The sequence below is a fragment of the Wolffia australiana genome, chromosome 18 (assembly GCF_029677425.1).
Source record: "Wolffia australiana isolate 7733 chromosome 18, ASM2967742v1".
Classification (NCBI taxonomy): domain Eukaryota; kingdom Viridiplantae; phylum Streptophyta; class Magnoliopsida; order Alismatales; family Araceae; genus Wolffia; species Wolffia australiana.
The window spans coordinates 9142315-9166837 of NC_135852.1; the positions used below are offsets into that span (position 1 = coordinate 9142315).

Below are 24523 nucleotides of genomic sequence, written 5' to 3' on the forward strand. Positions count from 1 at the left end.
TCAAGGTCATTCAACATCAGAACATTCAAGCTATTGGCTCCCATCTCTAAGGTACCTTGTGTCACCTTAACTTTGAGATAATTGTGGTTCATGATAATGGTTAATTTTCTCTGAGTGATTGTTTACTTTAAAATAATAATAAAAAGAAAAACATGCTAGAAGTTAATCATTAAAAATTTAAATAGTGAAAAGATTAATTTTACAAAAGAAGTATATATTTTTTTCTTTTTTTGGAGAGTACTTTGACAATTGTCGAAACGTTTGGGTACGTGGAAGTTCGGATCGGGGAAGAGAGGCGAGGAGCTGTTGGGGAAAGAGATATATAAATGTATCTGGACGGTTCAAGAGGATGAGAAGGGGAGTGAAGCCGAGCAGTTCAGGGAGCTCGCTCGTCGTTGGCGATTGTTTACGGCATCTTCTATGGCGACGCAGGGCCAGATCATTACTTGCAAAGGTGAATTCATCTCGATTATCGTTTTTTATATTTGATTTATGCGTGTTCGTTTAAGGGGGATTGATTCTCGTGATGCTGGAAAATATGAAATATGCAGCTGCCGTTGCGTGGGAGGCGAACAAGCCTCTGGTGATCGAAGACGTTCAGGTCGCTCCACCGCAGGCTGGGGAAGTCCGGATTAAGATTTTGTACACCGCGCTTTGCCACACTGATGCTTACACTTGGAGCGGAAAGGTCTGTTGATTTTGAGATTTTTATTGCGCGTTATCTTGGATTCAATTTGCGCGATTCTCATCGGCAGCTGAACAGTCGTATCTATTTCGCACCCAATTTGCGCGGCGTTCATTTGGGGATTGATACTTCAGTTTTCTTTTTCGGATTTTCGCGGTTATTTATAATTTGAGTGACACAAGTGTTCGAGGTTATTTATAATACCTGTTTATGTTCTTGGCTTGAGTTACATGAGATTCGTGAATGCCGTTCTCAACTAGCTATGAAACTGAATTGTGACTTTTTCTAGAAAATAAATTCGAGATTGCCATTGTCTTCTACCATTCATAGGTAGTGATGATGTATTTTCATTGTTACTCTTGGACTTCTCATTGACAAATTCCTCTTTTTTCTATTCCACTATCTCTTCTAAATTGCATTCTATTAACCCTTTAGAAATACTTCATTTGTTACCAGGATCCTGAAGGTCTGTTCCCTTGTATTCTTGGCCACGAGGCTGCCGGGTATGCTTTGCACAACTGCGAAAGAAAAAAAAATTGAATAAAATAACAAAACAGAGAAATTTTTTTTTATACTTCCTATTCCTCCGAATGTGTGCTAAAATTTTCTTCCTGTGTTTATGCGCAGAATTGTCGAAAGTGTTGGGGAAGGAGTGACTGAAGTTCAACCGGGAGACCACGTTATACCTTGTTATCAGGCAGAATGCAAGGAGTGCAAATTTTGCAAATCAGGAAAGACAAACCTGTGCGGAAAGGTTCGGATGGCTACTGGAGTTGGTGTAATGATGAATGATCGCAAAAGCCGATTCTCGATCAATGGAAAACCGATTTACCATTTTATGGGCACATCCACTTTTAGCCAATATACTGTTGTGCATGACGTAAGTGTTGCCAAAATTGATCCAGCAGCACCTCTTGACAAAGTCTGTCTTCTCGGTTGTGGCGTTCCCACAGGTTATTCTCAAACCGATAATCATAGTTTTTTATATTAATTTTCATCAATCTCTTCTCTTATTGCTCAGTTGCATTATGCAATGTTACTTAAGGCCAATCCTTCTTCAGGACTTGGTGCTGTTTGGAATACTGCAAAGGTTGAAGCAGGTTCAATCGTTGCAGTCTTTGGCCTTGGAACCGTTGGCCTTGCTGTTAGTTCGCTTAAATCCTTCCTCGTTTTCTGCGTAATCCTTCTTTTCGGGTCCTTCATTAACTCTCATTTGTATTGTGCAGGTTGCAGAGGGCGCCAAGTCAGCGGGTGCTTCAAGAGTCATCGGCGTTGATATTGATAACAAGAAGTTTGAAATTGGTACTCTGCCACTCTCAATAGCCTAATCTGTGCGTCCTAATTTAAAATTTTTATTAATTATGAGGACCCACTTGTGACTTATTGCTGCTCAACTCCTGCCAGTCATATTCTCCTAAAAAGAGGAAAAATTACTGAATGAAACCGTCTAATTTCGCCTTTTATTTTGCTTCCAAACTTTATATATGCGTGTCCATTTTCTACTGGGGTTGAGACGACGTGGAGGCAAGAACAGATGAAGTGTATGAATCGTTGGAATGTGGTAAAGTGTTCCTTCGTCGGGGAATGTTAGAGGAGACTAAATGCAGATTTGTTTTCTGTGTAGGGAGACGCAGCTCATCCAACCAGCAATTTCTGTTTTCTCTTTTCTTGCTGAGGTGGTGGAAAGTATAAGGAAGAAAGACGGATGGATGGGGGATTAAAGAAGAAATGACTTGGCTGGGAAAAACATAATAATAATTTCCTTTGATTGGGGAATAGAGTTGGCCTAAAGTTGACTGATTTGAAGCTGGAGTTCGTTTGGGCCTGCAAGGAAGATAGCTGAAGGAATGGAGAAGGAAGAGGTACGGTATTGTATGACGTGGCGGGGTGAGGTGTTTGGGCCACGTGGGCTATTGGACGATAGAGAAGTCAGGGATAAGAGTAACACAACATAAAAATCAAATTAAAAAAAAACGTTAGAGGATGGTTTATTTTGTGGTTTTGGTTTTTTATCGGTTTATTTCTGGTTTTCAGATTTGAGGCTAAAATTAAAGAGATTAATGTGAAGATGGCTGATGAATGAGGTTGTTTTTTCAGCAAAGAACTTTGGAGTGACGGAGTTTGTCAACCCAAAGGACCATGACAAGCCCATCCAACAGGTCCTCGTTGACCTTACCGACGGGGGCGTTGACTACAGCTTCGAGTGCATTGGGAACGTCTCTGTCATGAGGGCTGCCCTCGAGTGCTGCCATAAGGTTCAATCATCTCATTATTCCTAGATTTTCTGCAAAACAACTTCATTATTCCTTGCTTCCACTTATATCTCTCTCTATCTCATTTTTTATCAGGGCTGGGGTACTTCGGTCATCGTCGGAGTGGCGGCGTCCGGACAGGAGATCTCCACTCGTCCTTTTCAGCTGGTCACTGGGCGTGTTTGGAAGGGTACGGCGTTTGGTGGCTTCAAGAGCCGCTCTCAGGTCCCATGGCTTGTTGATAAGTACATGAAAAAGGTTCCCACTCTCTCTATATCTCCCTCTCTTCTTATTCACTTTTATATCTAATATCTCTTTGAAGCCCCTGTCATGGGCCAGATTTATATAAAATGTAACCAACTTGTGGGTTTTTTTCTTGTAGGAAATTAAGGTGGACGAGTACATCACTCATAACATGACCTTGGCAGAAATCAATGAAGCCTTCCATCTCATGCACGAAGGCAACTGCCTCCGCTGCGTCCTCGACCTTCATCCCTAGGCCTTTCTCTCTCTATCTCTCTGTCTTTATCTCAAGCGTAGACTAGAGACTGCTTGGATCCTTTATGTTGCACTTTCCTCTTTAAAATCTTACTTGGAACTTCGAAGCTGCATACCCTTCTTTTAAAACTAATATTTGTTTCAACTTCTCTCACTAAAAAACTGAATTACATCACCCGATTTAATGTGCTCCACCTCTATAAATAACACACTGCCAGGAACTTCCAAGCTTCAAAAGTTTCACAGCTGCAGCTCTTGTCAACCTTTTCCCCCATCCGACGGAGCACCTGGACAAACAAGTTCCAGAAACAGCAAAAAAGCTTTGTCAAAAAAGGTGACAAAATAGCCTCAATCCTTTTTTTCACAAATTAAGAGAAAAAATTCCAGATGGGAATGAGTTACTGATCCAACCATGGAAGAAAATCGGAAAAATAGAAAAAATGTTGAATAATTGAGAGCTAGAATTCACCTCGTGAGGAACGAGCAGGCAGTCTGTGCTTGGCGTATGAACTGTTCCAGTCTCCTCCATCCTGGGCATAATAGTCCATGGGATAATCTTCTTCTTCCTCCTCGTCCTTTGCGCACGTGCCGGAGCCCGAACCGCACGTGACGCAGGGCCCACAACGCTTCTCTTTCTCCCACCAGCCAGGAACACAACCCAGGGCAATCTCCAGCTCAAAGGTTGTGAGAAGCGGCTTGTTGAAGGCCTCCCCCCAGTCAATGGACAGCCGCGGGCAGGCGATCTGCACCCACGCATCGACCGACTCTCCAAAGAGCGCCAGCCTCGCTGGCGACAGCTCCGACACGAGCACAACCGTGTACTCCATCCCCTTCTCCTCCATCTTCCCCACCACTCTCTCCAGCACCTTGCAACTCCCCTGCCTGCCTAGTGTCCCCAGCACCACCCCCCACCGCCTTGCCGCCCGCGCCACCTCCACGGCCCGCCGCCTCGCCGCCTTCATCCCGCCATGATCATACTCCTCCCTGAACAGCACCCCAAGATATGGGTCATACCGGAAGGCCTTCAACTTCGGATTCGCAATCATGATCGCCTCCAGATGGAACCGTCCATCAGCAACAAAGACCAGCACTGCCTCCCCGTCACCGCCATCGACCTTCACCTGGACCAGTCAACCGTCAACGTTATCACCTCGTGTTGAAAATTGACCATACCAAAGACAAACTAGGATAAACAATGGTTGTGGACAACTTATCATCATCGTCAACAGTCGATTTCCTTAATTTTTTCTTAAATAAAATAGACAACCATGTCAACGTCATCAATGTGATAATGATTATAGTGCACGATTGTCCACAACAGGGATGGACGGGACAGGACAAAGATCATCCCATCCTACTTCCCAATTCTTAGTTTGTTGAATCATCCTGTCCAGAGTTCGTCCCATCCCAAATATTATCATCCACGTCCCGTTCCGTCCAGAGTACATGAGGCCACTCGGGATTTGACACGGGGCACAGCTCGCGTCAAATTCCAGCTGGACCTCTCAGGCGGATATATGACTCCTCTAGGATGCAGAAACCATCCCGTCTGCTGTCCAAGGCCCCAGGCGGGACAGTTATTTAGTCCATGGATGAAACGATGGTCCCATCAATCCTCCGAAGTCCTGGATGGACGAAATTACGGTCCCGTCTGCATCCATGCACTATAAAACTGACGAATAGACATGGTTGTTCTGTTCAGTTTGTTCGAAACGAACAAAAAATTCGCACAAAAGAACAGCACAGGGCATTTTTCTTTGTTCTGTTCTTTTTTTCTTCAAAAACGAACAACAATATGGGCACATTCGCACAACGTCGCACAAAACTAGAACAAAATTCACCCAAAGCAAACAAAAGAACCGCACATGGGTCTGCGCAATGTTCTGTTCGAATTCATTTTCGTTCTGTTCGGAAAACCGAACAGAACGAACAATTCACACAAAAAGAACAGAACGACCACGTCTACTGACGAAGAAACAATGGTTGACATGGTAATCATCATCGTCATCATCATGGGGGGGGGAGTTGGGATGCCGACGGGACGGATTTTCGTCCTGTCCGTGAGGTTGGACGAAAATCGGGATGGCAATTCATCCCGAGACCTTTGAACGGACGTTTTTCATCGGCCCGGAGGAAAAAACCATCCCCTCCAGAGTTCTAGGACCAAAAAATCGTCCCGTCTTGTCCACCGTCCACGTCCCGGAAGATCTGGAACTATAATTGGGAACGCTACCTTGGGGGCGGTGCAGCCGAGGACCTCGCCGGCAGAGAGAGGCTTGGCCTGGGGGACGACCACGTCGAACCGGTGGGTCCGGGAGAGGGCGGCGGCGGCGGCGTGGACGGCGGGGTTGAACTGGACGGTGCCGGCGAGGACGAGCCGGGGGGTGCGGGCGGGGGCGAAGTTGGTGGCGACGGCAGCGATGAGGCGGGCCACGTCGACGCGGATGTCCACGTGGACGTATAGCGTGGGGAGGCGGGCGGCGGTGACGGGGACGAGGCAGCTGTGGCCGTAGTGGATGAGGAGGTCGGCGCGGAGGGTGGCGGCGGCAAGGTCGTCGACGCAGCACGCGCCGTAGGTGGGCTCGGCGAGGACGAGGACGTCGGCGGCGCCGGCGAAGGCGCGGAGGATGTCGGCGAGAGGGAGGGCGTAGATGAGGAGGCCGTCGGGGAATTGGAGTGCCACGCGGCGCGCGGAGGAGGAGCGGACGCGGTGCACGCACTTGTGGACCTCGAGGTTGTAGTTGGGGGGAAGGAGGGAGATGGCCGCGTTGAGGGCCGCGTCGTTCAGGATGGAGTCGGGGATCGCCGATTTCACGAAGCGGCGGGGCGGCGGCTTCGCCGCGACGGCGGCGGCGGCGGGCGGCGGGGGTTGCGCGGCGGTCGCTTCTTCCATGGCCGCGGCTGCTAATGGGGATGGAGAAAGATTGGGGGGCGGGGTTTTGTTGGGGTCCTTGGGGAGGGGGGTTTAATGGGCCTTGCTTGAATAAGGTAGCGTTTGCACAGAGAGATAGAGAGAGAGAGATAGGAAGATAGGGAGAGAGACAAATCGAAAGATAGAGAAAGAGAGGGAGAGAGATATAAATGGAAAGAGAAATAGGGAGAGAGAGAGAGAGAGAGATAAATGGAAAGAGAGATAGGGAGAGAGAGGAGAGAGAGGAGAGAGAGAGGGAAAGGGGGAGAGGGAGAGGGGGTGCTAGAAAGAAAGAGAGGAAAAGGGAGAAAGAAAAATAAAGAGAGAAAGGGAGAGAGAAAAGAAAGAGAGAAAGGGAAAGAGTAAAAGAGAGAGAAAAGAAAGAGAGAAAGGGAAACAGAGAAAAAGGGAGACAGAGAGAGTAAGGGAGAGAGAGAAGCGAGAGCAAGGAAGAGAGACAGAGAGAGTGAGAGGGAGAGAAAGAAAGAGAAAGCAATGGAGAGAGATAAAGAGAGAGAGAGGGAGAGAGAGAAAGAGAGAGCAAGGGAGAGAGACAAAGAGAGAGAGAGAGGGAAAGAGATAGAGAGAGAGAGAGAGTGATGGCAACTTACTGTCTTCCCCTTGTCATTGTCATTGGTAGTAGGCAACTCAACTTCAAAGTAAGGAATTATTGCCTAGTTCATCCTAATGGGTCTCAGGAACTAGAGCACATGGAAATATATTGATTCCAGCAAATCTACACATCTGAAATGTGGTTTAAGAATGTGATATGGGGCACTGAAGAAAGACAAGCCACAAGAAGGTGGAGATAAAAAGGGCAATCTGGTGGCGAATGTGACAACCAGGATTAGAGGAAATCATTCTTAATGCCAAGTGACTTGGGACATTTGTGAATTATGTTCAAATAATGCCAAGTGATTTAAAATATATGCATACAAACATTTCAAAGAAATGAAGCAATAGTGAAACAATTAGAGGGAATAAAGCTCATTTGTTGGATAAAATGTTGCATCAAGAGTCATTTGGTCAATCAGACTCCTGATATAATAAAAGAATTATATGATTCTTAAAATTATTCATAATGTCGACCAAAATTCGACCACTGGTGTTTAGGACTTAAAAATTTTAGTAATTTTTAAATGCTTCTTAATATATTCAGATATCATAAATTATTTTTTTTAATTCTTACATCTCATAGTATTTAACTTCATAATGTTTTGGTGTACACATTTTTTACTTGATAAGTGAATAATTGGATCGTTGAATGAGTTATTAGACTCGCTTATATTACCCTTATATTATATAATTTATAAATGTTTTTGAGATCATAAGACTTTTTTAAAAATATATGTGAAATGAAGCATATTTATGGTTTTACCTCACGATGATCTCATTGATATGATTAATTTATTTATTTAAATGGTTAAATGAAGAGTTTTGGTTATACTTCTTGATATCATGAGTTATTGAAAAGATTGATGAACTGATTTTTAGCATGGAGGCCAATAAGACCAGCATCCACCAATTATTATATAGCAAAATTAAAATTAAAATAACATAAAATACTCCTGTTAAAACTAAAATATTTGGAAATTTAGTCAACTCTATTGGCTTCTGTGTTTATAGAAAGTCTTGTAGAAAAATAAAAATGTTATGATATTCAAGGTATAATATAATTATTATAGCAGAATCCATTAATTTTTTTAAATATCATTTAACTTCGTGGTAAGCATCACACATTCATTATGTGAATAAAAGTTTATTATAACATGTTGAATGAGAGACAGAATGTGTAATTGGGTTACATGCAATATGCAAATTCATTTCATGTTTTTTTATTAGACGTCAGGTAAAAAATAAAGAAACTCTCCATCATGTTAAGTCATTTCAGAATTATTCATTTCAATTTAATCTTAATATATTTTTAGTGCTTCTTGGTCCAGTGGATAATATTTAAATCAGTTTTCTCGCATCTATATTTTATAAGGGTTCCCCTCTTAAATAGGGATATGCCTCCACAATAGATACTTTTCGGTTACTTCTTTTCAATCTATATTTCAACGTGTATCCGTAAGTATATAATAAGCCTAGGCCTGCTTAAAGATCTTCAGGAAACCAACCCTGTTTTAGTTCAAAATCTCGTTTGAAATCTTAATGAAATAAAAGCTTCATTTCACTCAATTTATCCTATTTTGGTGAACATCAATAAACACATAATTTAATTACTTAAATTTACTCCTTCAGTATTATCCAACTAAAAATTAAATGTTATTTAAAAAATACCTAATATTTAAGTAAGATATTCATAATATGCATAATAAATGATATGTTAGATAATAAACAAAAATGATATAAGTATATTTTATTCAAGTAAATAAATAAGATAAGTATCCCATTATATACTGTTTTAATGTTAATAATTTGCTACAATGGCAGCAGGTTTTAATGTAAATGTATCCCATTATACATGAAGCAGGTTCAATTTTTGCAGTCTTTGGTCCTGGAACCGTTAGCCTTGTTGTTACTTCTCTGAAGTCCTTCCTCATTCTCTGCAAATTCTTCTTTTCAGGATGACTTTGACGTGGACATGGTTGTCTATTTTATTTAAGAAAAGTTGAAGGAAAACTGATAGCTGATGATGACTACAAGTTTGCGTCAACCATTGGATATCATAATCGGTCCTTGGTATCATCAATTTGAATGTGAATTGGTAACATTGACAGTTGACTGGTTCAGGTGGAGGTCAATAGTGGTGGCGGGGAGGCAGTGCTGGTCTTTGTTGCCGAGGGCGGTCATGATTGTGAATCCAAAGCTGAAGGCGTCATGTGCCTTGGTAGTGTCTCCCTTGCATCTTGAGGCCCGTCGCTCCGTGCTTGCGCTCGCCGGCCCTGACGCTAAGCACCGCTCGCACGTGGGCATGGCGCTTGGCCGTCTGCTGTCCATCCCAACCTTAATGCTCCACGTGCAGCCAGTACCCGCTGACGGAGGCAAATTGCATAATAATTTTTAATTGTCATTGTAATTTTAATTTTCCTATAATCAAATAAATTTTCAATAAAGTATAGAAATTTACTCAACTGTATAGTGTGAGTAAGGTCATCTCCAGAGGGACTGGCCTTTAAGTTTATATTCAATAGATGAGTTGCTAGTTAATAAAATATAGTAATAGTACTAAAAACAATAAGTATAAGAAGAGCTAAGTAATTAATAAGTAGATGTGATATTAGTTGAATAAGATAAGTAGTTTAATAAGATAAAAGAATAAGAATAAGTAGCTAGATAAATATATATATAAATATATATACATATATATTCAGATAGAATAGAGAGGGTAGAGTATTATTTTTTTGTACTGCAAAGATAGGTAAAGAGAGAGTTTTAAGTAGTTGTTAAATATAATGTACTAAGTAAATACAAGTAAGGAGAAATATTAAGACGGAAAGAGGAAGTAAAATGTATATAATTGCCTATATTCAAGTTTTACAATTATTTACCATATAGATAGTATATCTATCATACTAAGTTTTACAATTATTCTTATAATTAAAAAATAGGGAGCAAAGTGACAGTTTTGTCAAACGCCTTTAATGTTCGACAAAATGCCCTCTAGAACATTGAATTAGGATAGATTTTCATTTTTAAAATGATTTATATTTTTTTAGAATTGACTTCTGAAGTTATAAGGTTCTATATAGTTATATGGTTTATATATCTTCTATATAGTTATGTATAATTGTTATTGCTAATCAATGGGTTGATTTAATCGAACACCCAAGTGGTGTTTGATTAAATGTTTGATAGAAGATTGAGGAAGAGAAATATATCTATATTATTTAATTAATATTTAGTTTTGATTGATTTTCATATCGATTACATCGATAAAATCAAAGGTATGGGCTATTTCTTTCAAACGCCCTCGGGTGTTCAATGAATGCCCGATAGAGTCAATAAATGTATTTTAAGATTTCTCTTTAGTAAACCAAGATAAAAGGATATTTCTGTCGAACGACTGCGAGGTGTTCGACAGAGTGCCCAAAAGAAGTCTGTAATAGTGATATTTATATATGTTTTATATTTACAAGATTGGAAAGTACAAACTTAGGTAATTTGAATAATATTCATCGAGCACATTAGTTTATTGATGAAATGCCCTAACAAAATCCGCAAATCAAAATCAATCCCAAATGTAGTATGTGGTGAAATGTTTGGTAAACGTTTCCGTTAATAACAAAGTGGATGTAAAAGGGATCTATCAATGATGATCAGATTTTACCGAATGCCCTGATTCAGAGAACAGGAGTGGCGGCGTCGGTCACCGCCGCTGAGCCTCAGTTTAGTGGTACCCCTGCTCTCCTCCCCCTTTTGGGGTGAGACTCGATGATGCTCTGACCTTCATGATCTTCTCGAGAGTCCATTAATCACTCTACACGTGTCATGACACCTCAACCAGCTGTTTGGTCACTTGCGAGAGTCCTCCCCCATCCCTTTCTACTTTTTCCGACGAGAGTTGCTCAAATTGGGGCTCTCCGTCCGCTTTTAATGGTTTGGGACAGGTCCCTTATGTCGTCTGATAGAGTAGAATAGCCTCGGGGGTCCTCATAGGTGGTTAGGTGGCTTGGCGGTCCCCCTTACCGGCCTAAAACTGTCTCCGCCCGCCGGCGTCGACTGCTAGGTGTACGAATGGATGGAACTACCCCTGGTCGTCCGATCCTCTTTATAGATGTCCAACGACTGCGATTAAGTTGCAGCTGTGTACCCCTGATCATGCCCCATCAGTACCTCGTGAGCACCACATCAGCTCCTCATAAGCCTCCTTGTCTTCTTCTGATTCGCCTATCAATGGGTCCCGCAGCCGCATCATCACCGCGAACCAATAAGAAGGCCTCCATGCGCGAGACTTGACTACTATGGGCTTATCTGTTGGCTTGATCTCCTTGTGTGGACGGCTTTGGCTTGCCTGTTGGGCGTGCAGGTCCTGTTGGCTGTGGGCTGGCTTGAGCCTCATACTCGCTGGCCTGTGGCTGGCTTGGGCTTGTGTGCTTGGTCCGCTCCTTAGTCATCCCAATAAGCCCCATTTTTATATTTATGCATAAATGTTTCTTCTTCATTAATTTTTTCTCTATTTATTTATTCTCTTAATTTCTCCATCCTCCTTCTCTTCCCTGCAACAGCACACATACTAAATAGAGCATTATAAAATTAAAAAGGTCTTAAATATATTTTAACTAAAAAATAGTTAAAGGCCTAAAACATGCATAAAAATGACATTAAAATGCATCATTTTATCGTTCGCTCTATTTAGAGCATGAAATGTAAAATTCTTATTATATTTGAGAAAATACACATAAAATGATCCCAAAATGCCCTGAAAATATGTATAACTACGTGTCTCATTTTGTATTTATCACCCGCGTTTACACCTATCACACGCACGGTCGCGCGACTTGCCCGCATGACTCCACATGCAATATCGCGTCACCTCCGTCCAGCTTGCATGTCCCACGCATGTCCCAACGTGCGTGGCAGCTCTCGGTGACCCGCACCAAGCACAAATAGGCCTTCCCTGATCTGTCGCGCTTAAGCACCAATGGGCGTGCACACCATAAGAGTGATAGCCTAAAAGACCAGGGTCGGGCGTCGCAACCCATAGTGTGTTGTGGCGTCTCATTAAAGGACTCAATCTTCAAATCGGGAGTCCATCACACTGACATGTCCCCACAATTATCACACAGGCCTTTGTGCAGGAATGTGACATACTTTGGGGCCTTACACACACCCACAACCTGAACTTGTTGACGCCCTCGTCGTGACCAGTTGCGCAGCTTCATAAGCACGTAGCAGGTCGTCAAATTGCTACTAATCTGAGTTGTGCTCCCACGTCACTGATTCTGTTGGTCTGTTCTTCCACTTGATGAGGTACTCATTGATGCTAGTTGCGCAGCTTCATAAGCACGTAGCAGGTCGTCGAATTGCTACTAATCTGGGTCGCACTCCCACAGCACTGATTCTGCTGGTCTGTTCTTCCACTTGATGAGGTACTCGTTGACGCTAGTTGTGCAGCTTCATAAGCACGTAGCAAGTCGTCGAATTGCTACTAATCTGGGTCGCTCCCACGTCACTGATTCTGATGGTCTGTTCTTCCACTTGATGAGGTACTCAATATTGTGGTTGAGAGAAAGAGAACGAGAGAAAGAGAGAAAGAGAGAAAGAGAGAGGGAGAGGTAGAGAGAAACAGAAAAAGAGAGGGAGAGAGAGAAAGAGTGAGGGAGAGAGAAATAAGGCGAGAGAGAGAAAGAGAAAAAGAGAGGGAGAGATCTAAAGAGTGAGGTAGAGAGAGAGACAAAGATAGAGAAAGAGAAAAAGGGAGGGAGAGAGAGAAAGAGTGAGGGAGAGAGAGATATGGAGAGAGAAAGAGAAAAACAGAGGGAGAGAGAAAGAGTGAGTAGAGAGAAATAGGGAGAGAGAGAGAAAGAGAAAAAGAGAGGGAGAGAGAGAGAGTGAGGGAGAGAGAGAAAGAATGAGGGAGAGATAGAGAAGGAGAGGGAGAGAGAGAAAGAGTGAGGGAGAGAGAGAAAAAGAGAGGGAGAGAGAGAACGAGTGAGGGAGAGAGAGGGCGAGAGAAAAAGAGTGAGGGATTGAGAGAAAGAGAGAGAGAGGGAGAGAGAGAGAGAAAGAGAAAAGGACAGAGAGAGAGAGAAAGAGTGAGGGAGAGAAAGAGAGAGAGAGAGAGAGAGAAAGAGAGAGAGAGCGAGGGAGGGGGAGAGAGAAAGGGGGATAGTGAGTGAGAGAGGAGGGGGAGAGAGAGTAGGAGAATGAGAGAAAGATAGAGGGAGAGAGAGAAAGAGAAAGAGAGGGCGGGAGAGGGAGAAAGAGAGAGGGAGAGTGATGTACTACGAAGAGTGTGCCGGGATCGGACGGCTCGCATTACGTCACAGGAGCGATAATGAGTTGCACTTGGGTCTAATTATATTAGATGAATGCTGGTTTTAAAACCCTTGATGAACAATATTAGATGACTGCTGGTGAGGAACGACGGACAAAGACAACACTGAGGAGATATTGATCTGATGAGACTCCCAATGACCCCTAGAGACCAACTACGACGGTACGAGAGAGGGGCTTTTGACAGCCCAAAGGTGTTCCCCGTCTAAGGGTCAACAAGTAACCTTCTACCGCAAGAAAGTTCCTACCTCTCGACACGGTGGCTATCCTAAACAATTCAAGGAGATCCGGGGCAGAGGAAGAGATAGTGGGAGACGGCACTAGAGGCCGGTAATAATACTGGAATTAATGGAGGGGAGACGAGAAGATACCTTGTTGTCGATAGTCCACGGAAATGTGAGTTGATCGATGAGCAGATCAACGACGGGTATTCACGAAGGTGATTGGCGAACGACGTCAAGCGTGCAGGGGATGACACTTCGGGCGCGCGGCGGTGGACATGCCAATCGCGCGGGCGATGGGACTGGAGGTGGCGGAGGCGGGCGCGCAGCTAGGACCGGCGTGCGGCGGCAGACGGAGTGTGGAGCAGATCTGCGCGCGGCAACGGCAGGGCGCACAGGTGGACCTGCGCGCGGCAGCGGGCAGTACGCGGGCGGAGTTGGTGCGCGGTTACAAGCTGGGCGCACGGGGCGGACTTGTGCGCGGCGAGGGAATGGGACGCGCGGGCGGACCTGCGCGCAGCAACAGGCAGGGTGCGCGAGTGGTCCTGCACACGGCAGCGGACGAAGCGCGCAGGCAGAGCTGGGGCCCGGACGCATGGACAGGTTTGCGCGCGTTGACGGGTGAGGCGCGCGAGCGGCAAGCGCACGCATGCAGAGTGGGGCGCGCGGAGGGGCTACGCACACTGGCGATGTGGGCGTGCGGGCGGGCCTGCACAGGCTGGCTGAGCCGGGGCGCGGCGGGGCTGACGCACACCTACGGACCAGGAGGGCAAAGGCGGAGTCGAACACGCGGACGGGCTGAGTCGGAGCAGGGGGGGCGCAGCTGTTGTCGAGGAGGGGCGGGGCGCCGGCGATGCTGACGACGGTGGTGGAGGATCAGCGGCACAAGGCGAGCGGTAGCCTCCAAGAAGGGAGTTCTTGAGGAATAACGACCCAAGAAAACCCCAAAGGAGAGGGCGGTTTCTTGATCCGCTGGAGAATCTTTGATGGCGGATGGTGGACCTTGGCAGAGGATGACGGCGGCACTTCTTGAATCATCAGACACCTTCGGAGTGGTCTCTACGGAGGAATCTTCTGGCTTCAAGAAATGATGAGTTTCTTGGGATCTTTAGGCGACCACGGAGTAGTCTCGACGAGGAGTTGAAACACGTCTTCACGGAGTGGTCTCGACGTGAAGGCGCGGGCTCTATCCCACGGAGTAATCTCAACGTGGGGCGAGATCAGCCACCTCTCTCTTCACTCTAATTCCTATCTACGCTAAGATCACGAGGAGACAACTTTGGAATTTTCCTTCAACAGTTGCCTGACTTTCACTTGGGCATGCTATCCCTTTATATAGTGAGGATAGGTGCCAAGTGAGATCATGGAGAGGACGAACCGTCGTGAGACGTGGTTCGGCCTCTCTTCAACGATTACCAGCAAAGGAAAACATAATATGGACGAGGCCCAAAACACCGGCTCAGTCTGTAAAAACCAAGAACGAAAATAACATAAAGGCAAAACAAATAAAAGACAAAAATAAGGATGCTTACGCATAGTACTTAAACCCCGGATGGCGACCATCAGCGCGAGCAGCCCGGCGTGGTTGGACTCGTCCCGTCCAGACGTCAGCTGGATGGTCCCCCATTAGAGAGAGAGAAAAAGTGAGGGAGAGATAGAGAAAAGAGAGGGAGAGAGATGGAGAGAGAGAGAGGAGAGAGAAAAAGAAAGAGAGAAAAGAGAGAGAGAGAGAGAGAGAGAGAGAGAGAGATTGAGTGATAGGGAGATAAAGAAAGAGAGACGGAAAGAGAAAGAGAGAAAGATAAATGTGATTGAGGACATCAGTGACATCATGATTGAAACCTTGGGAGGCTGATTTGGCCCTTACAAGGATTGGCAACAGCCCACGCACAAGAGAATATGACAAAGAAGATAGATTGTGCGATGGAGGTGGAGGAGATGGCCAAAGGGTCAATCTTTTGGAGGGAGCATACTTGGGTAATGATGACAGGATGGAACTTCCACAGATATGACCTAATAATTGGTAGAGGATACCAATCTGGTTGGGCAACCCTTAGAAGACATCACCAAAAGCCATTGGGTAAACAGTTAAGATGTAGAGGTATGTGACAATGATGCAGATCTCTGCGACTATGCAGCCAATGTGGTTGAGCATTACCATGATGAGGTCATCATAGGTGGAAGTGTTGGTGAGGACATTATAATGAACTAGGAGGTTGATAATACATATTTTTCGTAGGATAACCTGATCGTATTTAAATGTTTATTTAAGTTAAATCAATTATGTGTTATCAAGCTTAAAATGGTTAGATTTTTTATAATGATATTTTAATTCATTTTAATGACTTTTCTGACTTCAAACATTGAAAGAACATAAATTTTTGAGCCATAATATAATTTTTCGTGATTTTTTTGACATTATATTCCTAAATATATGATTTTCTAAGTCGAAATGCATTTTTATTTCTATTTTCAAGCTTATATTTTAATTTAATACAAAATTTGAACTATTTTAAAGCATTTCTCTGCAATTCCAAGTGTCGCTGTTTGATTCATCAAAAGACGAACAAACAATTGTTTAAAATAATGGATGGTTTCAGAAAATCATTAAACACCATTGAAGATTGGCGATAACCAATCATTAATGACAAACCGTTATGACATTTGTTGTTAGCAGTTTATTTCTTGATGTGTAAGTGTAAGAGTGATGTGGCCCAATCAAAAAAATATTGTTTTTCTTCAGAGTAAATGAGTTGCATGGATCGAAGCAAAAATGAATTAATTTTTTTCCTTTAAATTTTGACTGGTCAAAAGTTACGGTGCCAATGACACGTTACAGACACATGGTGCCACGTTGACACATGGCTCTCATGGATACACATTGTGCTGATGTGTCATCTGTATATTAGAGAAGAAGAGAGAGGATGTTGACATGGCATGTCCTACCATGCCGCCATCCCACACCTCCTCTTGTATTTAAATATTATTATTATGAAATATTGTTATTCTGCCTTTTGTTTTTTTAGAACACAACATGTACCGCAACGAGATGTGTTCATTGTAAATGATGAGGAAAAATCTAGGGCAATTATGGAACAAAGTGCCACGAGGAGACAAAACTCAAACAGAACAATGTGACAACGTTGGCAAGGATGAAGAGAGAGAAATCCTTGGATAAAATCAACTCCTAGGAATTATGCAACTTCTAGGCTTGATATCTGGCAGTGCATATTTCTAATTTTGCTAAAACTTTAAGGCTAGCTTTGTCTCTATATCCTATATCCATCCATATGGTTGAATCTATAAATTCAGCTCTCTATCTTTCTAAACAATATCTCTAAGCTCACTTCCTCTTAGAGAGAAAATTTGAAAGAACGGGAAATTTTGAAGGTCCATCAAGTGTGTTCTTGGTATTCTTAGTGCTAGGAGAGAATCAATGGAGAAAAGAGGGGGCTAATCTGCATCAAGAAGATGCCTTGATCACGTCAGAACATAGGGATTGGATGTTAGCCTCTCCCTTTACATTTATCATTCATAAATATATTTAGGTAGATCATCTATCACTCTTATTGTGAATGGATGATTACATTGTGCCTATTTTATGAGTCTCTAATCATGGGATTCAAACAAGTCAGGGATTCAAACTAGCTCACGGATGTGATTGAGTGGTCAAGACGGGATCATCCACCCTTTGTATAGGATGAGATTGACTTAAGGATGATGATGTGGAAAATCTCTAGTCAGGGTATTTAGGATACTAGAGAAGGAATTCTTTGATGATTCCTGTCACACATCAGTATTAACCAAACCATGACGGATTAGGGTTTGATAATAAACCATGCCCTAATTCATTTGAGAGTCTTGTGCGGATGATGGTTAATACATATACAGTAGTCGATAATGGTAAAGGTTCCATGAGAGAGATGAAATAATACTTGATATCTTCTAGAGCATGAGGTGTAGATTGGCATCCCACGAGCTTGAAACTTAACCTATTGATTGGGTTAAATAAATATTTTTTTAATTAATCTATCTGTTGATATAGATAATTAATAAAGTTGGTTAATAATTATTATTGGGCCACTTGAGTTATTAACTTGAATGATACATGGGCCTAAAGGGTCATAAACATAAGAGTATAGAGGCATTGGTGACTATTGATGGAGGATCATCCTGTCGATCAAGTCCCGACCCGTCGTCAGCGACGTCGTAGAGCCTGAGCCAACGTGAAGAATCTATAGTTCCATTATCAGGTTTGAGAAGCGGCATTGTCGTCTCACTTTGTGTCGTGTGTCTTTATGTAATTTTATTTTTTCATCGTTTTTTAATTGTTGAGAGGCCCTCCTAAGTGGACACCAGCCTCCCACTTGCATTTTTTATTTATTTTATTTTAGCGCCATCTTTAATGAAAAAGGTCCCAAGTATGATTTTTTAGGTGCTTCGTACTCATGTTGCTTATCTTTGTAAAAGTCGAGGCCAGTAAAGGCTGCATAATCTGAAGTTGGTTCAGGTGGTGTATTGGACAATGTAAGGAATCAAGATAAATGATATTCTTGTTGAGACTTAAACTTGATGTGTATATGAAGAGTAGATATCTAACACAAGACCAAAATGACAGGGAGGTGTGAATAATGGTGGTGATTGAAATATGTTTGACTATCTAGCTGGGGTAAAGTGAAGATTAGAGAGTGACAATAAAAACATGTTAGTTGGGGCCATTTTAGGTGTTGGTTCAGATGCTGGTAATGAGAAAGAGGTTTATGCTAGTGGAATATGACAGTCACTAAGGAGAAAATAATTTAAGAATCAAAAGACAAAAAACCTTTTCATTGAAAATGAAACCATTTGATTCATAAATGCAATTTGAGGTTAGAGCCAGATCGGTACCCTTTGTGTTGTGCATTGTATCCCACCAAAGCGCATTGTTCTGATCATTGGAATAGTTTTGTTGTAGCACAAACATTGACATTTGTAAAAGACAGGTGCCCAAATTTTTATTAAAAAATCTATAATGTGGTGTTTAATTGTGAAACACGTCATATGGTGAACAATTTTGTAGCATTGGAGTTGACATTTTGTTGATGAGGTATGCAGCAGTTCCAATAGCTTAATTCTGTATTTTTTTTAAGTATCGATGCATAGAGCATGGTATCTCTAATATGTTGATATTTCTGTTTGGCAACTTTGTTCTGATATGGTCTATGAGGATGTTGGATGCCTTCCATTTTGATACTATAATGAAGTGACTGATATTCACCTCCCCAATCATATAGCAAAACTTGGATCTTTCTGCTGCGCTGTCTAAGTTTTTTTGGAATTGAAAAAATGAAATAAGATAAATTTCCTTCTTAAGTGGATAGAACCAGGTGAATGTGTTGTAAGTATCAATAAATAAAACATAATAGTGTAAAATAGAGAGAAACAAAACATGTGCTTGCCCCCATAAATTGGATTAAATGAGTTCTATAAGTATGAAAAGAATTGATTGGAAGAAGAAAAGGGTAAATGTTTTGTTTTTTCCATACAGTGGAATGACACATCTTTTTGAGGGATTTTTGTAAGGAGAAACCCAAAAAGACAAAAACAGAGTTCAGAAATTGATGGAATAAGGGTCCAAAATGGTGAGGCTAATCAGTAGATGAGATTCACCTATTGAGATACACTTATTGTCGTGATAAGTGAATATGATAGTCCTTCCTTTGTGTTACCATTTCTTGTGATCCTTCGTGAGACAGTAATCCGGATGAAATTCAATAAAAACATCATTTCTTGGGTAAGTTGTCATATAGAGAGTTGATTCTTTGTTATGTTTGGGGCGTACAAAACATTATGTAGATCACAATTGTGTTTAGGAGTGGATATAGATGAAGAGTCATTGGATAGAATGTGCAACTCTAGTACATAGCCCACATATAGTTTGTCTTGTCACTGGTACGTCGTAGGTTGAAATAGAGGTTGTGCATCTGATACAACAAGGTGTGTGGCAACATTATCTAGGTACTAGTGAGGGGTAATGTGCAAGATTGTTGAGGAAAAATATGAATGAAGTCTTTGTGTGATATTAGGCACCTGTTGTGAAGCTCGTATCTGGTGTTGGGTTTTGTGGTTTGGTTCATCCATGAAAAACATGTTCGATGGATGCGGAAGCATGGTCAATCAATTCTCAATCGATCTATCAAACAAAATATTTGTAGTACCTTTTGGGGAACTCGTTCCACCCTTGACTTTGCCTCTCTGAGATCGTTCTGAAGCTGTTCACACGTCCGACCTCTAGAAGTGTCCACGTGATCGCTCGGCACTTGGATCTCCACGTCTTCTTCTTCACTTCTTCTTTAGAATCTTGAATATCTCCTCACCATGAAGACACTCTTCCTTGGATGAGTGTAGAAGAGAGCGGAGAGGGGAGGGGCGCTTAAATGAGGATTGCATGGGTGCTTAAAATGAGACCCCTTTCACACTTTATAATTCACTTGAGGTTTTTCTCAAAAACCTTCCAAAGAAAAATATATCCACCAATTTTCTTATGAACTTGTGCGTGTGACCCTCGTAGCCCATGTATCGTTCTAGTTAATAACTTTAAGGGCCCAATAATATTTATTGACCAACTTTATTAATTAACTATATCAACATATAGATTAAATAAATAAGGATCGATTTAACCCAATCGACAGGTTAGGTTTCCAGCCCGTAGGGTGCCAAGCTACACCTCGTGCTCTACAAGATACCGAGCGAGACTACAAGATACCGAGCGAGACTCTCTAACTTTCTCATGGAACCTTTACCATCGTCGGTTACCGTATATGTATAATCCAGCATCTGCGCGAGACTCTTGAATGACTTAGAGCAAGGTTTATCGTCAAATCCTAATCCATCATTAGATTAGTATTGATGCGTAACGGGGATCATTGGAGAACGCCTTTTTCCAATATCCTCACTACCCTGGCCAGGGATTTTCCTGCATCGTCTTCCTCGAGTCAATCTCCTCATATACCGAGGGCGGATGATCCCATCTTGACCACTCAATCATCTCTGTAAGCTTCTTACTACATCCAATCTATAACTTATTTGAATCCAATGATTAGAGACTCATATATGATGTAATACGATGGTGTGCCGGGATCGGGCGGCTCATATTACGTCACAGGAGAAGATGATAGGGTTCGTAATTAATATGAACGAATGCCTGTTGAGAGAGAAAACCCTTGGATGAGCAATAATGGGGCAACCACCAATAAGGAGGGAAAGTCGACGTCAATCAATAATCAAGATATTGATCAGATTAAACTCCCGTTGACCCTTGGGACCAACTACAACGTCTAAGGAGTAAGGGGCGTTTAACGGCCCGAAGATGTTCATCGTCTAAGTCGATGATTAAAACCCTTTACCGCAAGAAGAATCCTATCACTCGACAAGCTGGCTATCCTATAGACAATGTCGTGTACACTCAGTAGAGGAAGTGATAGGGGTGACGGCACTGTAGTAGATAATAATGCTGGAAATAACGGAGGGGAGACGGATAGGTACCTGATTTGATGATAGTCCAACGTGGCAGCAGGCGGACGACCGCGCACGATCGTATGGCGTGTGGGTGGAGCGTGCACACGCGGACGTCCAGCAGACTGAGGCACGGTTGGCGCTTGAGGCGAGCGCGGGCGCCGGACGGAGGGGGGGCGTGGGTGGGGACTGCGTGGGCGCCGAACGGAGGGCCGCGTGCAGGGGCCGCGCGTGTAGGGCGTGGGCGTGCACCGGGGGCACTCGCGGGCGACAAATGGCGGGGCGCGCACGGGAATCGCGGGCGCCGAACGGATGGGCGCACGCAGAGGGCCGTGTGGATGCTGGACGGCGGGCGCGCGCGGGGGCCGCGTGTGCAGGGTGAGTACGGGCGCCGGGGGCGCTCGCAGGCACCGGACGGCAGGGCACGCATGGGAATCGCGGGCGCCAGACGCACGTAGAGGGCAGTGCGGACACCGGATGACGGGCGTGCACAGGCCCCACGGGCTGGGTGCGGATGGGCGCCAGGGCACGCATAGGTGGAGACCGGCGGTGACGTTTGGCAACAGGTGGCAGCAGCGGCGGTGTGAGTACTTCCAAGAAATAGACTTTCTTAAAAATTAACCACCAAAGAACCTCAAGAATAGGGGTTTTCTTGAGCCGGGAGCAGACTCTTGTTGGCGTTTGGCGGAATCTTGGAGGGAGGAATGTAGACAATGCATACCTAGGGTGATCTCGACGCGAACAGCTGGCGACGCTTCTCCCTCGTTGGGGTCTTCTTGAATCCTTGAGAAACCTTCGGAGTGATCTCGATGGAGGATTCTTTGGCTTCAAGAAGAGACGGTTTCTTGAATCTTTAAGCGACCCGGAGTAGTCTCGACGGGCGTTGAAACACGTCTTCACAGAGTGATCTCGACGTGACGGCGCAGGCTCTAACCATGGAGTGATCTCGACGTGGGCGAGGCTAGCCACTCCTCTCTACTCTCTAGATCCTATCTACGATATGGTGGAGACAACTTGGAAATTTCTTCAACAAATGCCTCAACCTTCACTTGGGCATGTTATCCCTTATATAGTGAGGATAGGTGCCAAGTGAGATCGTGGAGAGGACGAACCGTCGCGATACGTGGTTCGACCCCTCTTTAATGGTTACAAGCAAAATAAAAACATAACAAGGACGAGACCCAAACATCGGCCCAGTCCGTAAAATCCAAGAACGAAAATAACAAAAAAGACAAAACAAATAAAAGACGAAAATAAGATGCTTACGTGGAATACTTAAACCCCGGATGGCGAGCATCAGCACGAGCAGATCGGCGTGGCTGGAGTCGTCCCGTCCTGGCGTCATCTGGATGGTCCCCCAACAATATATCACAGTCAAAATGTAGTCCTCTACTTACGAGATGTCCTTGGTGTCTCAGGTCAGTGGATCACTTATACAACCGTGACTTGAATCATCCTAATTGACGTTTAGGTATAATACCATTCAGGGATTCATACGGATCAATTCAGTGAACTCTTTCTCCAAAGAGCACCCACTATCTGTCCTTAGTGTCGCCACACTAACAGCCACATGATCAGCTATACTTATCGAATAAGTAAGATCAGCTAGTGCTATTCTATCCGGATAATTCGATGTCCATCTCGACTATCCTCGAATAGGAATATTTAGAATACATGTTTAAAAACTAGAGATCACTGTATTATGATGTCATCATAACTCACTAAGTCATTGCATGTATTCATGGACTTCATTATAAACATCACACGGAATAATAATGAACGTAAATATTTTATTCAATGGACTTAAATAAACATGGTAGTGTGGTTCTCTTGATGGCCACATATATCCATCATCTGGTGTATGCTTGATTTGCCAAAGATGACGTTTAATCTTCTTCTTCTCATCTAAATAGCAGAATTTTTTTTTACCATAGTATCAGAACATCAGTACTGAAAGATAAGTGTAACATGTTGTGGTTGATACTCATGTATAAGGCTTCATATTTTGATATGAGGCCTTGAGGAAGTATGAATTTTGTTGTGCACTCATTCAATGTGCATCCAACGAACCTTAAACACTTTCCAATATTCTGAATATCCAGTATAAATTCATCAATATTGTGTGGACCTCATTGTAGGTTAAGGCTTGGTGCCGACAATAGGAAATGCTCAGTGGATCTTGTTCTCTAGTGGCACAGTCGTTGCATGATCGCTTCATTAGACTCATAATCCTCATGAGGATTTGAGAGTAGCGGCTCTGATACCATTGTTAGAGCAATTCTCTCTCTCTTGTGAACATGGTCAATAACCACCTCCACTATCTCTACGATCTCCTCTCCCCCTCTCCTTCTTCATCTTCTTCTCTCTATTTATTCTCTTCTTTCTTCCCTGAATGTATCAGGATTGTTCAACTTCATCATTCTTCAAGTTGGTATCAGAGCTCCAGGCGGCGGATCCCCTTTCTTCTTCTTCTTCTTCTTCTTCTTCTTCTTCTTCTTCTTCTTCTTCTTCTTCTTCTTCTTCTTCTCCTCGTTGATTCTTCTTGTTCCGCCATCTACGGCCATTTCTCTTCTTCTCCTTGGCCGCCGCCCCCCCTTCTACGGCCATTTCTCTTCTTCTACCTTCCGTTTTCTATGGTCATTTCTATTCTTCTCTTTGGCCACCCCCCCCCCTTCTTCTAATCTCTTCCCACCTGTGCCTCCATCTCACGGCCGAACTCTCTTCTTCACCCTCTTCTAATCCTTCTTGTCATTCATCTTCTATTTCTCTTCTCTTCCCAGCTGCGGACTTACTCCCGACCGGGTATTCTACTTTCCTCTTATTCTTTCTTCTCTTCCCCATTCCCCTATCCTCATTCTTCTTCAAGGGGGTCTTCATTCTTCCAAGATCTTCACGTCGCTTACCTCCTCTTCCTCACGTCAACGGCCCTCTAGATGTGATTATACTCAGCGCGTCATCTTCCAGAAATTTCTCATGGAATATTCTGCTCTCTCCCACATCTCATCATATGTCTGCACCGGCTAATACAGGGCCCGTCAATCCGTTTATCTCACAGTTGCAGGCGCCATATTCTATTTTCTCCAGAAGGGTCTCCAATTATATCACATGGTCGGCGATTTTTCATCGATTTCTCCAAATATATCGTCATGAGTCCCTTCTGATGGAGGATCCACCGTCACCCAATAATCCGTAGTATGCACATTGGATTACTCGTGATCGTACTGCTACGGCATGGTTATTAAAGATGCTCTCTCCAGATTTTGCTGACTCACTTCAAATTATCTCTCCGACAAAGAAGATATGGGACGAGCTCTTCAGAATATATGGCCCAAAAAGTAACATCGCCTCTACCATTGACATCTTTGAGCGGATGTTTAAACTTCAAGGTTCAAAGGGCTCTCTCGAGATGGTGTATGCAACTCTTCGAGGATGTGATTCTCGACTTCAGGTTTATCAGCCATATACTCTAGATCTCACGGAGCAACGACGTTATCGGGAGGAGTTACAGGTTTCTATATTC

At 43.4% G+C, this 24523-nt stretch overlaps 2 protein-coding genes across 2 annotated transcripts; one reads left to right on the forward strand and one right to left on the reverse strand.

The window, feature by feature from the left end:
- The first annotated feature begins 297 nt into the window (after window positions 1-297).
- Window positions 298-3568, forward strand: HOT5 (GroES-like zinc-binding dehydrogenase family protein). Its single transcript, XM_078589564.1, has 9 exons — window positions 298-454; window positions 552-688; window positions 1142-1188; window positions 1313-1638; window positions 1747-1829; window positions 1912-1987; window positions 2783-2940; window positions 3034-3195; window positions 3320-3568. Exons 1-9 carry the CDS (start codon window positions 421-423, stop codon window positions 3434-3436), a joined length of 1140 nt encoding a protein of 379 aa, XP_078445690.1. The 5' UTR covers window positions 298-420; the 3' UTR covers window positions 3437-3568.
- On the reverse strand, window positions 3554-6376 carry LOC144714782 (diphthamide synthesis DPH2 family protein). The gene is made up of 3 exons (XM_078589563.1): window positions 5669-6376; window positions 3905-4556; window positions 3554-3722 (listed from the first exon to the last, which is right to left on the reverse strand). The coding sequence occupies exons 1-3, from the start codon at window positions 6326-6328 to the stop codon at window positions 3694-3696; spliced, it is 1341 nt and encodes a 446-aa protein (XP_078445689.1). The 5' UTR covers window positions 6329-6376; the 3' UTR covers window positions 3554-3693.
- Window positions 6377-24523: the final 18147 nt, after the last annotated feature.